This window comes from Ambystoma mexicanum, chromosome 1p (genome assembly GCF_040938575.1).
Source record: "Ambystoma mexicanum isolate Mex_15411 chromosome 1p, UKY_AmexF1_1, whole genome shotgun sequence".
NCBI lineage: Eukaryota > Metazoa > Chordata > Amphibia > Caudata > Ambystomatidae > Ambystoma > Ambystoma mexicanum.
In genome coordinates, this window is record NC_090921.1 from 1,292,181,297 (window position 1) to 1,292,199,016 (window position 17,720).

At 45.3% G+C, this 17,720-nt stretch overlaps 1 protein-coding gene across 4 annotated transcripts in view; it reads left to right on the forward strand.

The window, feature by feature from the left end:
- Window positions 1–17,720, forward strand: part of MED25 (mediator complex subunit 25) — a 613,073-nt gene that overhangs the window by 372,156 nt on the left and 223,197 nt on the right. For all 4 annotated transcript variants that reach the window (XM_069605505.1, XM_069605531.1, XM_069605522.1 and 1 more), the window contains exon 15: window positions 1,205–1,312. In XM_069605505.1, the coding sequence (XP_069461606.1) occupies window positions 1,205–1,312 (108 nt within the window). The remainder of the gene's footprint in view (window positions 1–1,204; window positions 1,313–17,720) is intronic.

Sequence of the window (17,720 nt, forward strand, 5' to 3'; positions counted from 1 at the left end):
TATATTTAAAGTACCTATGTTTGATTGTGAAATCTCTCGATTCACTTATTTACATGGACTGTTTGGACACTTCACTTTGTTTGCGCATGTGTGTCTGTGTGTGTGCGCGCACTCTGCGTTTTACCACCAGTGCTCTTCACATCTAAGTGCTAACATTACAGGTGAGTTTTCTAAATCCTTCACCAGACGACCTGTCAAAAGGTCAAATGGGCTGATTGCTACTGGGTTGGGGCTACCCTAGGTAACCAAGGCGGCCATCAAGATCTACACTGGAAGGCTGCATCCTACATTGGCTTCTTTTCATGTTGTCTGGGTGGAGGCAAATGAAGTTTCTTTCCAATGGCACATTCCTTTTGATGCGTTCTGCATATTTGCTACATGGGACACCACATGCTTTCTAGAAGCATTGCGTATTGAAGGACTACTCTAGAGTCAATGCTTAGCTTCTCCAATGTATGCTGAGCAAAATGTTTAGCTGGCACTCCTTCGTTTTTGGTAGGAAGCGTTAGAGTGGTAGGGCTAGGCTAGGATCTCTAAAAACACCATTTTGATTAAGCGTCATTTTGTCATGTGTCAGGCTTCCTAGTACAGATCCATAGGTGGCGTTTGAGTTGGGTAAAGGGGGTTGTTGACATTGAAAATCCGAAGTGCACATTCCTGATTGCTTTGTTGGTGTTTAACTATGCAGGTATCAGAATTAGGGACTCATTTGGTGAGTTATTCAGTGGGTATCCATTCCCCAAGAGAGGTAGTTGATGTTGGTCATGGTTGCTTAAGATGGTCTCCCTGCGTTCTTCCTATAGTACGCTAAGAGGCCCATGTGAAGAAGCAGCCCTGTGCCCTTTCCACCCTAGGATTCGATGCCTGCATATTTGTAGGTGCGTCTTAGGGAGTAGTTGGATCGATCTTCTGTTTTTTCTCTGCCAGTGAGTGGAGTTTTGGTGACCATATCCGGGATCGGAAGAAAGATGTATCGATATTTTCTTTCCTTGAGAATGAATGATAATTGGATGTCTTTTCCTCGTTATGTGTATACCATGGATTGCTTTTCGCAGCGTTTACTTAAGGGATCACTTAGAGTTGGTAAAAATATATGTGGACTAGCTTGAGGTATTTTACCATATTAGTGCAATGTAGTGTAGGTTAACTGCCTCCCCTTCTGTAGTTAAAAACAACCTGTTAACACCTTCATTTTTCATTTCAGACCACTCTGGGACCGCTCTTTCGGAATTCACGTATGGTCCAGTTCCAATTCACCAATAAAGATTTGGAGTCCCTGAAGGGCCTGTACAGGATCATGGGCAATGGATTTGTAAGTCCTTTCCTTCTCATTGATATGTTCCCTTTTTTCTCTCCTCTTTTTGCTCTCTGGGTGCAGTCCCTCCGCTATAGTTCTTTAATAGTGTTAGGATTAGTTTTCTTTTTGCAGATTTTCCCATCAGCTTATCTGCTGACTGCTTTGTGATCCTTACCTAATTTTAGTGAATACTTGGCGAGGGACAAACAGATTGTAACAGTCGATCTGATTGGCTCTCGCCACTTGTTACACGCACAAGAAAGATTTACCTGCTATGGTTCGGAGTGCTGCCCTCCTCGAAGTTCCTTCCCTTCGCCCTGATCCATGGTGGCCATTTTTGGCTTTTTGTGTTGTTGCTCGAGTTGAGAAACGGGTCGAGTAAAAATACTATTAGTACCCTGGAACAACGTGCCGGGGTACTAATAGCAATGGAACCATTGGAGAGGGGCATTACTGTTTGGTTAATGCCCCCTGGGCTACGTTAAAGCTTCGTTTCGGTCTTGTAACTCTCGCTGCAGGGGTAGTACCCGACTTGTAATGCATTGATATGATATAATATGGCATTTGTAACGCGCCTATACACAAGGCGCGACGATGCAGGGAGGGGGGAACAAGGGGAAGACAGACACCAATCCTACTAGGCCAGGTGTCATTCAGACCGCGCAAGTGCAGGGGGGGGAAGGGAAAAGTGCAAGGGGAGGGGGGAAGTGCAGTACAAGTAAGTAGAATAAAGTAAATAAATAGGGCCAGCTGGTGGCAAGTGCAAGGTAAGTGCAGACAAGTGCTGGGAAAGGGGGGGGCTGTAGGGATACAGAAACAGTCCCTCAGTGCAGGGGTTGCCAGGGAGGCAGTGCAAGAGGAGAGTGGCTGGGCCCAGGACCGAGGTCGGTGAGAGTGGCCCAGTTGCAGATTAGGTGCAGATTCAGTCGAGAATTTAGCAGGGGAGAGGGAGAGAGAAAGCAGAAGCAAAGAGGAAGGTTTTGAGGTGCTTCCTGAACCGGAGATGGTTCTCCTCAAGTTTCAGGGAGGCAGGAAGGCTGTTCCAGAGGGAGGCCCCTGCCACGGCGAGAGATCTACCCCCAGCTCGTTGCTTCGAGAAGCGGCTGACCCTGAGGGAGTTGGAGATGGATGAGCGAAGGGCTCGGGAGGGAAGATATTTAGAAAGAGAGAGTTGAAGGTATTTAGGCCCCAGGCCCCAGAAGGCCTTGTGGACAATGCAGAGGGTTTTGAACTTAATCCTCGCAGCCACTGGGAGCAAGTGTAGAGATTTCAGTCCTGGAGAGATACGGTGCCAGGGCTTGAGGCCAAGGACAAGTCTCGCAGTTCTGTTCTGGATGAGTTGCAGGGGCGGAGAGTGGAGGCAGGCAGATTAAGATAGAGGCTGTTACAGTAGTCCAGCTTCGAGAGAACCAAGGCTCGGGAGACAGTGAGCTTCTGGGGGAAGGAGAGGAAGGGAAGAATACCTCTGAGGAGGTGCAGGTGGTAGTGTGACTTCTTAGGTTCTTGGGTTCTATTGCTTTAGTGAGACCCTTACGACCTCGTTCGCTTGTGTAACTTATTATTTTTTTCCACTGTCTCCTAATGATGTCCGTTTAGCACGATCACTTACCTTAACGACATTCGTTTTGGGGAACCTTGTTCCCAATTTGTTTTTGAGAATTGTGGTTTTTATTGAATATTTTACATCATAAAATTGCATCTCTCCAGGACTGAAATCTCTGCACTGGCTCCCAGTGGCATCGAGGATTAAGTCAAAACCCTCTGCATCGTCCACAAGGCTTTCTGGGGCCTGGGGCCTCAATACCTTCATCTCTCTCTTCCTAAATATCTTCCTTTTCGAGCTCTTCGCTCATCCTCATCCAACTCCCTCAAGGTCAGTCGCTTCTCCAAGCAACAAGTTGGTGTTTGATCTTTCTTCGGCTGGGGCCTCCCTCTGGAACAACATCCCTGCCTCTCTGAAAATTGAGGAGAACCATCTCCTGTTCCGGAAGCAGCTCAAGACCTTCCTCTTTGCCTCTTCTTTCTATCCTCCTCTCCCCTGCTGAACTCCTGGTTTAAACCACACTGGTCACCTGGCTACCCTCTGATCTCAGGCCCAGGTTCCCTCCCCGCCATATGCACACTGGCACTGCCCCCCTGGAAACCCTTGCACTTTGGGGCTGTTTCTGTATCCCTACAGCCCCCTACCTGCACTTGACACCTGATGCCTGCACTTACCCTTGCCCCTGCCACCAGCTGGCTGCATTTTATTTATTGTTCCTATTTATTGTTTCTATTTCTTTACTGTAATCCTATGTACTGCACTTCCCCTCCTCCTTGCCCCTCACACTTTTCCCCTTCACCCCTCCCTTGCACTTGTACGATCTCAATGTCTCCTGGCCTAGTAAGATTGTTGTCTGTCTTCCCTCTGTTCCTATCCCTTGCCTCGTCACGCCTTGAAACACTTGTGTATAAGCGTGTTATAAATGCCATATGAATCAAACCATCATCAAACATGTAAAAATAAATGCAAACTAAAACCACACAGTGGGACTAATACATTATCACATTCAGCAACAATTTCTTGCTTATACCCACAAACATTGTACTTGCACTTCTTTGGTCGTCACCACCCATCAGCTTCCCTCAGTAAGACCACTGTCCCCATCCCAACCTGCTCACTGCAACATCCACTTTGAGTCTGCTGCCGTCCTTCATCATCGCGATTTTGTTTTTATTGTTCTCTTAACCTGTATAGCCCAGACAGGCTAGTGGTGCTATCCTGTGCTTGTTCAGTTTCTTACTGAAAGGTATCTATTTTGTCAATGTTGGTTGCAACTTTGGCTAATCTGATCTTTACTAAACCCAGTGTTTTTGGCGCATGACCTTCATTGCCAGTCTTCCTCCTGGCTTCCACCTGGTCACGGGTAAAAATGCCTATATATGATAATGCTCTTTCGGGTTCTGCCCATGATTGGATAGCCCACTCAGTTTGAATGTTGCAGGCCCTCTGATAGTTGGGCCCGGGTCAACCCCAACTCAGGTTTCTGTATATCAGGAGGATCTGGAGCCGTTCAGGAGGTTGACCACTAGAACTTGGAATCCTTATCCTGACAGGCCACAGAAGTACACCAGGAAGCTGCTGCTGTGATAAGCGCTGCCAAAGCCAACTCCTTTTTGGCAAAGCACTGCTCTTTCGACCTGGAGAGGCCAGGCCGGTGCCTCCTTACCTTCACCTGGTGGGCATAACCAGTATACACTCCTGCACCTCTTTTGCCGGCTTTCTCTCCAAGCTTGTGGAAGCAGTGGGTCTGTAGCAGGCCTGCATCATCCACAGTGGGGGCTCCTCTGTGCTGGCATTTTGTGCAGCCTCCAGTGTTGTGCAACTTGCTTGATTACTTTGTTGAGGGACACAAAAGCTGGGGTTCTGCTGCTGCTTTCCCAACAGGAAGAGGTGCTTTATTTGAGCTGGAGTCCTTTGTTTTCTTCCACCATCACCTGCAGACCCTTCCTGGTTTGCACAACACCCATTTCGGAAGCTTCCTGTTGGGAAAGATTTTCTTTTTGCTGCTTTCCACCCATAGACATCCCTTCTTTTTCCTTTGTTTTGACAGGTGTCAAGAATTTTTGGCGCTAGGTAAAACCACCTGCTGTTACTTCCTTTGCTTTTTTTCTCATTCCTATGGGGAAATTGATCAGTTCGGAAGACTATCCGTAATGGGACATTGTTTCACTTAGTGAATTTCTTGTATTGTTAAAACTGGACACATCACCTTACAGTGAACTACGGTTAGTATAGTTTGTGTCCTTAACTCTTTCTGTTGTAACTTTGTGGTTACAAATGCAGTGTATCGAAGATGTGCTGGTGGCGGCGGATCGTGTTTTTGACTTTTTAACTTGTGCAGTTTTACACTTTACCGCATATTGCCATAAAGAGTACTGTACAAAATTGCTGTGCCAAGAGATTTCCGCCTTTTCTTATGCCATGTTGTCCTTTGGCCTTCTTCCTGCCCTCGCGGGCCCTGAATTGGCATATATGGACTGCCCTTTGCAAAGTGTCTGCTTTCTCGGACAAAGGGGTGGTCTGTTTATGTGGCAGGATGTGGGGACTAAGATTGTCTGGTCCCAGTCCACATCCGTGTCAGTGTGTCTGTTGATGGGAAGAATGTGTGGCCAGTGACGATCCATGATTGGATAGCCACTCCCAGTTTGAATGGTGCAGATCGTTTCTCAGTATAAGATTGTATGGTAGCATCCTTTTCTTAGTACATGATCAATTGTAGCCCAAAGGCCTCTGTAGACAGGGGTGCTTCCTCAGCAGACACTTTGACCCAAGGGTGATTATATCACAATAATGTGATTTTTCTGGCTTATGGTGGTGGCAGTTTTGTTTTTATTCTGTTGAAGCATGATTAACCACACAAGCAGCACAATGAAATGTTTTGTTTTTGGTCATTCCTTTGTTCAGAAAGCCATGAGCCAGTCTTCAATGGCTGTTGGGTTCACCTCGGCTTACTCCTAGCACAGCTCTGCACCCTTAGTAGTGTGTTGGACTTGTGTAGACTGGTCCTTGCCCTAGACAGTGTGATCTGGGAATTTAAAAGCTGAAATGTTTAATAAGACTCATGTTCACTGCATAGCTTCCTCCTGATAATGTTCCCTACTTAGACGGAAACATAATTTGGAAGCACTGGTCCTGCTCTGTATTGCACCAGGAACTTGTTGAAACATGTACATAATGGTCACCACTTCTTAAATGTGAGATTGGCATACCTGTTACAGATTGCCTTAAGAATTTGCAGTCTCTCTAAGAGTTTTTAATGTTGAACAATGGAAACTGTGCAGACTATTCACTGTTAAAACGTTTAGATTGTTCAATGTCATGATAGGCAGCTGTTAAATGTAATGAACTCAGCTGGAGGGTGGTGGCTTTCTGTTCTCCCGTGGGCCTAAGTGTCTGTCAATGTTTCTTGATAGAAAAGTGCAAATCCCAGGGGCTCTGGTTCAGTCTTACTCAGGCGATCCCTTTCACTCCTCTACTCACTGCTTTCTTCCTTTCTCTCACCGTCTCCTCTCCCTTCCTATCTTCTTCTCTCCATCCTTCTATTTCACTCCTATCCCTTGCCCTTACCTGGCTCCTTTTCCCCTTTCTCCCTTCCCTTTTTGTCTTCACACACTCTCATCCTCTCACTGCTGTTCATACAATGTACCAAAGGAAGAGTCCAAAAGAGGCGGGCTGCACGTAGAACTTTGTCAGAGCAGGAAGAAGATACTGCTTGGAGGTACACAGGGGAAGGATAGAACGCCGAAAAGTAGTGGAGAGGAGGGAGAAACGAAGAATGAGTAACCACGGAGAAAATACCACAAAGACGGAGCACCAAAGAAGTGAAACAAAATGCAAATTAAGTACAGAGGAAAGGAAAGCTCAGTAGAAAAGTTGCGTACCAGTACGGTCAGGTGAGAGGGAAGAAGGAACTCACCAACGCTGCTACGTGGCCAAATATCACAGAAAATGAGCCTCCACGAACCAAAGTGTCAGGCAGCCAACCGGGACAGCAACCCGTTTCCGCAACGTAACCGAGTCAAGGCAGAAACGGATGGAAGCCCAATGGAGGGCGGAAGGGAAACACTGAAGGCAGAAAGCAAAAAAAGGAAAGTTAAGGAAGAACGAAAGAAAGGGAGCGAGAGAGAAAGTGGGAGAGCACAAGAGGCAGAGGAGCACGAGACAGACTTGCGAACAGCATGAACAGACAAGAAAATAAGAATAAGATGAAAGGGCAACACACAGAGAGAGAAACAGAAAGGGCTGGAAAGTCCAACAGCAAAAGCAGAGCGAGCAGGAACAAAGTTCAAGTAACTCCTAGAGTTGCAACGCACAGGGGGGTGGGGCTAGGAAGCAGAAGTAGGGAATCGCCCAGAATGACTTGACAGTCACCAGAAGAACACTATGGCACATTAATGGTGGCTCCTCCACCGCAACCAGAGCTTCCACGAGCCGGCCCTCATGACAGCTGTACATACACTCTAAGCCTCTTCTAGCATGGTTTTGGTAACAGTCTCTGATGGTTGTGTAGTAGCTACGAGCTCAGGCTTTTCCTTATCTATTTGGCTTTTCTCAGATGCTGAGTTTTGTTGTCTTTTTGGTTTGGGGAAGAGTTTAATAGTGTGGAGAGACTGCAGGGGGACAGGAGACACCGTTTTCTGCCGGGGGTTGGCAGGTCTGGTGTTTGGTGTCAAAATTCCGTTTGGCCTGGAAATTCCTAGTCCCTTTCCCGTCTGCTTGATTCAGTTCTCTGTATGGGTTTTTCTTAGTTGCTCCCAGTTGCACTCTGGGAGTGGAGTCCTGCAACTGAAAAGGGAATTGTTGCCAGCAAATATATTGGGAGGCATTGGGTTATAGTGGTACCATTGATGACATGGGTGGTACCTGGGGTATGTGTTGAACCAGAAGTACTTGCATGGTTGTGAGGTATGTTTCAATGGTTTTATTAAAAGAAATGGAATCAAACAACTAACAGCCTATTTCTATGAGGGAGGTTCCCTACCTAACGAACCAAAAACTAAGGGTGGATGCTAAAGTCGAAATTAACTCTTCGCTCCCTACCACTATACAAAAAACCTAACTAAAAGAAGGAAAGGGGGGGGCTTGGTGCAATAGTCTCAGCAAGGCTTCTGCCTCGGCCAGTTAATATTGGGCTTGTTTCCAGTCTTCTAAAGTTCCTTTTCCCCAGCAGGATATTTGTTCCAGCCTTGATACCCAATGAAGTTTTGCAGTCTCTCCTTTTAATAAAGAAAACTGTTAGTTAATGCAAACAATGGTATTCCATTTCTCCAGAATTGCTTGAACAACCACAAATAAAACGTGGCTGCCCTTTCCTCCTTTGAGGCGCTGGGACTCCCCAAAGTGCTGTAGTCCTCAGACAGCTTCTCTTCTTTCACACAAGTTATTTTACATAGGGTGGTAGTCCGCCCTGGTGGTTCAAAGTTTTACAATCTTTCTGGCTCTCTTCCTTTTTAATTCAATTATTCACATCTCCCTCTTTCCTCCTTTTATGTGTTAGGTGCATTTTCTCTTTCATGGGATTTTTTTACTCTTGGGTTTCTCAGGCTCCTGTAACGTAAATGGCTTTTCCAGTGAGATTTCACAATGTTCGTGTTACTCTCCCTGCCCCTTTTATGTGATACTGCACATTTGGCTTTCTCAGGCTCTCATAACCGAGATTTGTTTCCCAGCTATTATTCGTAATCTTCGTACCTTGTATGTCTTTCGTCTGGCTGCTCAGGTTCCCAAATCCTCATCTGCTTTCCTTGTAGCTACGTAACTCTGTAGCTACGGTCCAACATGCACAGAGCTCAGGGATCCGGGCTCTCTCATAACATCTGTTCTCGTCATATTTTACTTGCCTCCCGGATCACCACAGGTTCTGCTTGGTCGTGCCACCAGATGAGACTGGTACCTTTCCGTCTCTGCTCTCGTTCTGACCTGGCCTTTGTTCTGGAGAATGTTCATTTTAGTGCTTAATTCCTCCAACCTTAGAGACCCCCAGCTATTTTGCTGGACTTTAGGACTTATTCATTTTTATCTTGGAGAGAGTGAACCCTTTTTCTCACTCTCTCATGTATTTTGATGTGTGTTTTACTCTTGTGTTTTTGATTATGGAGTTTTAGAGAACGTCATAGGCATCATCTTTTCATGTGTCTCACACAGCACCCTCAGTGCAGTGGCACAGGGAAGCCTTTCAGGCTTTCCCAAGGTTTTAATACCTACTCTGGGATAAACTACTGTTTCCCAGAGAAAGTAAAGTGCAATTGACTTTACTAGTCTTTTCAAATTCCTAGACCCAGCACACCCTATCTTACTATAGAGTGCATTAGGGTCTACCTAGTATCCCCTTGGTCTAGAAACTCTTGTAGCAGTCAAATCCTACCCTTTCCTCTCGAAATGGCTGGTGCCAGTGGTTTAAAAAAAACTACCATGATTTTTCCCGACCGCGAACACCGCTAGAATTAAATAGCAGGAACCATGTTTTTCAAGATGGCGTCTGATCCCCCTTTGTTTAAACAAGACCCGGTCTTCTTTTTTTGCCATTTCTTTGTGGAAAAGTCCTTCAAGAGTTTTTTGCCCTGTGCGCCAAACCAGGTTGGGTCCCTTTGTTTCCTCGCATTTGGCGGGCTTCAGGACTGAAGCCCAAGTGTCTGCGGTGGGCAGGAAGTGAGGGAGGTGCCCGAAACTCCCTGTGCTTAGTCTCCTAGGAGACTGAAATGCACTCTGCCGTGATTGGCTGGCTGACTGTCCGGCAAAGACAGCCACCCTGCTGCTTTTGGCTTGGAAGGCAGAGTTGACCACTGGACGAAGGACCCGTAGAAGAACTTGAAGAGGATGCCTGCTGCAACTCTGGAAATGGAAATGCTACATGCTCTTGAAATGAAGAAATTGTCTCTTGAAAAGGTTTATATCCCAGAGTCTTCTAGGTCTTCCAGTCCAAAGAGACCTTGCATGACTAAAGAAGCAGTGAGTATGTGTTAGGCAAGGTTTGTATGCAGTACCCTATGGGAACACTACAAACAACTCTGACCACAGGTATAGGAAACTCAACCGCTGAAACGAAAGAACCGAAGACCAGCTTGAAGAGGACGGCTGCTGCAACACCTGGACCTTTGGCTTGCCCGGTGAAGCCCTGCTACAGGTCCGAAAAGTTCATCTCGACAGAGAAGCCCTGCAAGGACTACTTCTCCCTTTGAGTTGGTGGGACCAATCAACTCATAAGCCACTTGGATACCATTCTCAGAGCTGGTTGTATTTTCCTCAGAGTGCTGCAGGAAACCGAATAACCAGGAAGACGGACACCAGTTTGTTTGCTTTACTTACAGCTACCGGAATTGAAGATTTGCCAAGTGCCAGTTTTGACCAGTCCCAGTGCAGTGCAGTGTAGGAGTCCCCCGACGTCCTCCCTCTTGTCCCCACGACTGTGGCTCAGGAACAGCAAGATCTGCAGGAACTGCCAGGAACAGAAGTCTTCAGCTGCATCTTTTTCTTCATTGTAAGATACTGTGAAAACCCGACGGAGAGAACTTGCCTCTCACTATGAAAGAGCTTGGAACTTTTGCAACTTGCAGGCCTAGTCAGCTTGTTTCCCAACATATGAATCTTTCTTTTATGAACTACTTCTGAGAACTTTGGAAAATACTTTTCCGTTTAACTATCAGAACTGCTTTATCCTATACAAGACTTTAACCCATTGACTTTGGCCTTACCTATTGCATTGAAGTGGCTCCTCTGATGAACACAAACTATTTGTACTGTCTAAAGTAACTGTAAATATTCGTTTTATTACCCTATGCCTTTTTGCTCCTACTTCAAAGTAGTTTAAATGCCTCAGACCCATACCGTGTAAAGTACTGAAGTATATTGTTGTGTGATATAGATTGCCTCCTTCTAGTGAATGTTTTATAACTGACTGTTAAATACATTAATACGTGTTTAACCAAGAAACCTTGAGTGTAAGAGTTTATTTGAATATTTGTGATTGTAGACCTCTGTGTAACATCCTTACAGCTCACATTCCCCCTTGAGATCAGCCTGGCTGCTCAGCTGCGCTAGCAAAAACAATGTAGTACAGACTTCTACCAAATGTTGGTTTTGCTTACACCTGTAGTCCTAGTTGTGTGTAGTGGTCCCAAAGGGTACTGCATACAAACTCTGCCTAACAGGTACCTAGTAGCACCTTTTCCTGCTTACTAATGTTACATTTGTTATATTACCCTCACTACTTTAAATGGCTGATGGGAGTGGTTTAATGTTCCTACCATTATGCTTTTCTACCGCATGCTGAATCCTCAGCTGCAGTATAGCACCCATGGGAAACCATTGTGTCAAAAGGGCCCCAGTCTTCTGTTTTTGCCATTTTCTGTTTGTGAATTCTTTCTTGGGTTTTACTCTGCACGCCGAGCCAGGTTTTACCCCTTTGTTCGTTTGCCTTTGGCGGGCTTCAGTACTAAAACCCACCTCTGGCTCCAGTGGGTCTGTCTGCGAGGGCAGGAAGTGAGGGAAGTGCCCGAAACCCCCCTGTCCTTCGTCTCTAGGGCAACATGAATACACCCAGTCCTGATTGGCTGGCTGGCTGTCCTTGCAGGACAGCCACCCTGTTGTGTGAGTGACCACTAGTCTGTGCATGAATGGGAGAAACCTGCTTAATAAGTGAGGGTTTTGGGACTGAATACCCAGTCGACCACTGGGAAGAACAACCCGACGAAGTAACCGTGAACGAAGCTTGCTGCATCCTCCTGGACCGATGAACTGCCCGGTGAAGCCCTGCTGGTGTGCTGAAACTCCTTTTTCTACTCAACAGGAGAAGCTACGGAAAGGACAACTTCTTCCCTTGGGTTAGTGGGACCAACTAACTCTGAGACTAACTTTGCTGGAAGACCTTACCCGACTGGCTGTACTGCTATGCTGCTACAGGAAACAAGTGCCAGGGGTCGAGAAATCCATAGTAAAGTGCAACGCCTGTGTTAGGCAAGATTTTATGCAGTACCCTTTGGGACACTACACCAACCTTGTCTTCCTGGCAATAGTAACCCAACCTTTGGTATAAATCTGTACTACACAGGTTGGTAGTATGGCTGAGCAGCCAAGGCTTATCACGGGAGGGGTCAATGTGAGCTGTAGGGTGGTAACACAGAGTTCATTTAACAGTCAGTTTGAATAAGCCTTCTCCAGAAGGGAGCAAAGGTGTAACACAAAAATATACTTCAATAAAACACTCTTATCAGTTTCAGTAAATCAGTAGATACCCATTGAGGATGGCACACACACTTCCTACACCCTCAGGTTACTTAAATAACTACGGCACTGTGGACATTGATATATCAATGGAATATTTAGAGCAATACTGAGTTTAGAGCCAAAATAAAAAGGTGAGGGAATAAAACAATGGTTAACAAATATTCTTAAGCAGGTAAGTACTTTTGAACCCCCAATGCAAAGTAAACTAACCCTTTCCCAGCTACACAAGTATAGACTTTTATGAGGGATAGTTAAAGCACAAAGTCATAGGTAAGAAGAGTCTTTCAGGGAGCCCGGACAGCCAATGTTAGTTGAGCAAAGTCTAGGGAGCTGAATCACTTCTTGAAGGTAAGTAAAACGTCTTGCACAATGTTTTAGCAGTCTTTGTAGAAAATGAAATCACTGTACGGCCACAAGCTGGAAGGCCTGTGAGGGGCAAAGCTGCAGGCAACTCTGCAAAAGCAACCAAGGCAAGTCTCAACTGAGAGCTAGCAAGGCTACACAACAAGAAGTAAGCAACCCCTGAGTTTACAGTACCTTAGGTCTGAGGAAATTGGTTCCAGCTGGCTTCTGTTCCAGTTGTAGGCTTTCAGATCCTGTGTTCCTGGGGCTCAGTCGTGGGGACAAGAGGGAGGACATCTGGGTACTCCTGCACCACGAATTGAATGACGGCGGCAGCAATGGGCAAACTTCAGATCAGCAGCACTTTGCGGTTTCACCTCCTCCCAAATAGCACTACTGCGGTTCTCAGATACCACTATAGACTTTCCTCACATCTGAGGTCCAGCACTTTGTTCAGGTGGCTCATGCTTGGTCAGTCCTGCTTCCTGAGAGTCCGGAGGATCTTCCTGAAGCTGGGGTCAGACTTAAAAGCGATGCACACAATCTGGTGTTCCTCTCCCTGGCACTTTGGTTCCATCAGCAGTGGAAGTACAGCCAGCTCCAAGAGGATATCCAGACGAGTTCACTTTGGGGTTGATTGGTCCTACCAACCCAAGGGGAGAAGTCGTGCTTGCAGGGCTTCTATAGTCGAGGCGAATTCGGAGCTTCAGCACAGCAGCAGGGCTTCACCGGGCAAACCAACGATCCAGGAGTTGCTGCAGATGTCTCTTCCAAGTTCTTATTTGGATTCCTTCATCCAGTGGTCGACTCTGCCTTCCAAGCCAAAAGACGTCGCTTTTTATGCAGGTTTCTCCTATTCATTCCAGCCTAGGGGTCAATCACACAGCAGGGTGGCTGTCCTTGCCGGCCAATCACCTTTGGGTGCATTCCTGTAACCAAGGTGATTAAGCACAGGGAGTGAATCCCGCGAAAGACAAAATGAACAAAGGGACCAAACCTGATTTGGCGTGCAGAGTAAATCTCAAGAAGGACCTTTACAACAATAAATGGTGAAAAAAGAAGACCGGGCCATTTTGACAAAATGGGCACCCATGGGTGCCTTACCGCACCTGCGAACGCAACCCGCGGAGAAAACGCTCAATGGTAGTAAAAAGTAAACCACTGCCACCAGCCATTAATTGTATTAAGGGTATCATAAAAACTTTACATGAGAAGCTAGACAAAGTAGATAATAAGTAACCCCTCCAGCACCCTATTGTAAGATAGTGTGTGCTGGGTCTAGAAAGTTACAAATGTAAGTAAAGTCAATTTCACTTAACTGTTCTTGGAAACAGTAGTTATCCAAGAGAAGGTATTCAAACATTTGGGAAATCTAAAAGACGTCCCTGTGTCACTGCACTGAAGGTGCTGTGTGTCACAATGTAAAAAGATGATGCCTATGGAGTTTGTCAGACTCCAAAACCAAAAGAAACTGTCCAAATCGCAGAAAAATACATGAGAGTGGGAACAAGGTCTCATTCTCTCCAGGATAAAAATTAAATGTCCTAAAGTCCAGCAAAAGTGCTGGGGGTCTCTAAGGTAGAAGGGAATTAGCACATTTCTGAGAATTTTCCCTAATAGTCTGTAAGCCAGCCAAAAGCTCCAGGAAGCTCATCGGGACCCTCCAGAAGCAGGAAGACCAAAGCTAGAGTCCCCTCACCAGAGTGCCAGACACAAGGAGTGAAGGAAGCCCTGCCGTAGTCCAAGATCCGCAGTGGTACTGTTTACCGAGCTGCTGATCCGAAAAGAGCCGTAGCTGCTGCAGCGGTCCCCAGACGTCATCCTTCTTGTCCCCGAGACTGAGGCCAAGGAACACAGGATCTGCATTGCTGCAACCATTCAGGAGCCAGCTGGACCCTCTTCTTCTAACCAAATGTACTGTCCTGACTTTGGGCTACTTACCTCATAGTCTGTAGCTTGCTCTGCTCAGTTTAGACTTGCAGTAGCTGCTTTTCTAGAGTTTCTCGGCTCTACCTTTCACAAGTGTAACAGCTTGTGACCCGAAAGTGATTTTTCTAACAACAAACTCTCTAACTTTGTGCAAGACTTTTACTATCTAAGAAGTGCCTCGGCTCCACAGACTTTGCTCCAATGGACTTTGGCTGTCCTGGCTCCCTGCAGACTCTTATATTCCATTGACTTTGATTCTTACTGTCCCTCATATGTGATGCATTAGTTTTAATCTAATATTGCTGGGAAAGGTTTTTATCTAGACTTCATTGGAAGATTTAAAGTGCTCACATGCTGAGAAGCTGTTTAACCTGTTTTCTTCCTTTAACCCGTCCTTTCTAACAACTTCCGAATCTACCAAAGTGTACAAGTGATATAAAAATGATGTTACTGTCCTGGTTAGTGAAGTCACATCAGGGTGCAGGAAGTGTGTATGAAGCATCTCTAAAGAGTATCTACTTGCTTTTCATTGATTCTGGAAAAGTATTTTGAAGTGTATTTTTATTGTTGTACATTGCTCTTTTTAAAGAATGCTTATTTAAAACTGACCGTTAAATAAATAATTATTGTACTAGAAAACCTTGCAAGTGTTACTTGGATACTTGTATTTGTGGATTTCAGTGCTACAGGTCTACAGCTCACATTTACACCTCTTCAGATAAGTCTGGCTGCTCAGTCACTCTACCAACTTGTGTAGTACAGACCTATACCAATAGGTGGATACCAAATACCAAGAGGACAAGGCTGGTGTGGTCTCCTGCAGGGTTACTACATCAATTCTTGCCCAACACTGGTGGCAGCGGTGGGATAGACGTAGAGTGGTTACATTGATAATTTGCTGTACTTGTGCCCATCTAAACCAGCCACAAGGCTAAGCTTCATCAAAAAGTCAAGCAATTGTAACATGCCGAATATGGATTACTTTATTGCGGCAGCCCTCATTGTTCTGACAGTAGATCAATTGAAAGATATGTGCAAAACCAGGGTTCTGACTCTGAAAGGAAAAGAATATGAATGATTACAGTATGTGTAGTAGGCCTGTAACACCTACTCACCCAAGTAATGTGGACGATAATGATGAGGATGCCAGTTTAGAGTCCAGCTCCAATCGGCAAGAGGAGTACGAGGAGGTAGAAGAGTCTCAGGAAGAGAGACCCTCTCTGCCACAGCCTACCCTTATGCCTCAGCCATTTTCCATTGAAACCCACAAGGTCCACTTTTAAGCCCAGAATGTTTCTCTTGAAAGACTAAGACTAGAGTTCGAGTTCAAGAAACGAAATGCCCAAGCTGAAGCCAAACATCAAGAGGTGAAACTAAGAGAAAGAGAGATGCCATATGAAATAGATATGAGAGGAATGTCCCTTGAGTTTGCTTCCCTTTCAGGGTCCTCTAGGTCTGCTAGACCCAAGAAGCCTTGCCTGCCCAAAGAAGCAGTGAGTATGTATGAGCCTAAACTTGATGTTGGATTGGCTGGGTACGTTTGAATACACCTGTGGTCTTCAAGGAATCGGTGAGAATGATTTAATTCCATGGCTCATGTCTAGGCGCCTCCTGAATGGCTGTGATGGAGTTGGGTGCCATTGAGAGAAAGGATTATGAATCAGTAAAGCTGGCATTAATAGCCAGATTTGGGAAAACTCATTGCCAGTACCTTAGGACCCTCAAAAAGACTGATGGTACCCCTTGGCCTACCTGAGTATGTGAATGTTTGAAAAACGTAGATGGTTGCGTTAAGGGGTACAGGGTACAGAGTACACACCTTTGAAGGAAGGAGATATCTTGTTTTGCTAGAATCTATTTTTGATACACCCTCTCCTGAGCGGAGTCAGCACTTGGCTGACTCAAAAGAAATTGATTGCTGAAAGCTAGCACAAACTGTTGACACGTGGGTAGCCAACAGAGCCACTCATAAGGATTCTGGGTCCACTCACAAAAAGGAGCAGGGAAATCAGCACAAAGGTGAGAATAAAGATATTTCTAATTCACACCACCCAGAAGAGGTCCACAAATAACATAAGTGTACATCCAATGGGAAACCTGGTAGGATCTAATGAACCCTCTTGTGCCCAACCAGGGGGAGGTCAGCAGAAACCCCCATTCCAGAGAGAATTTGGGAAATGCTTTGTCTGTGGGTCTGTAGTCCGTGTGAAAGAAGATCCCAGATGCAAGGGTAAACCTTTAGAGGTCAGCACTGCCTCCTTAGCCTTCATCCCTGAGGGAGATGTGCAAATGGCTAGTGCCCACTTTCACCTACTGGCTGAAGAATGTTCTTTCTAAGCTACCACTGGTAGCGACTATTCTTTTCAAAGCACCCAAATCTCATAATGGCCGTTTTTGCAGGATTTGTAGATAAATTATGTGCATTTGCAAATTCCACAAACAACTGTAATTTTACTTGAAGACCAGCCGGCGTAGGGTCAAAAATAATTACATCATCGGCAAATGCAAGCCATTGGAGGCGCATAGTGCCAAATTTAACTGAAAATATATTTTTAGCGCTCCAAGATCAGGCATGAATATGATTAAAAAATGTTGCGGCAAGATTGCATCCCTGTTTTATCCCTAAATACGTCTTTATGGGCTTGGTGGTGCCCCCTTCGGCTGTAATCTTTATCTTGTACGAAGTATTTGTGTGAAGTTTGATGAACCAGTATAGTAGTACAGGGGGAACTCCCAGTACACAGTTTTGGTAGCGTGTTGAGCAGCCAGGCTTATCTCAAGAGGGGAAATGTGAGCTGTAGTGGAGTTACACAAAGATTCACAGTTATAGGTAGTCAAGTAAACTCTTACAATCAAGTATTCTTGCATTAACAATTATTAATTTATTTATTGGTCAGTTATAAAGCCTTTAGAAGGGAGCAATAGAATAGTAACACACAAATATACTTCAATACTGTACACTTTGAGATTCTGAATCAGACAATACCCTTTTGGGATGGCCCACAGACACAACCTGCACCCACAGGTGACTTCAGCAACAAGGGTAATGGGGACATTAATATCCTACTTTTGGCATTCAGAATACTCTTAAAAGTTGGTAAAAGGCAAAGGTTATTAGAACAACAAGAGACCACCAATATTCCTAAGCAGGTAACTACTTTTAGATATTCTTAGAAGAGTCGTTCAATTCAAAAGTCTTGGATAGGATGAAGCACTTCTGGTAAGTAAATAGAAAAGTCTTTGCACAAGTTCTTAGGAGTCTTTGATGAAAAGAAGAATCGCATGTAGGGCCACAAGCTGATTAGACTTCTGAGTTGTGGAAGTTACAAGCACTTCTACACTAAAAGGTAAGTTCTCTTAGACTTGTTTTACAGTACCTTGGTAAAG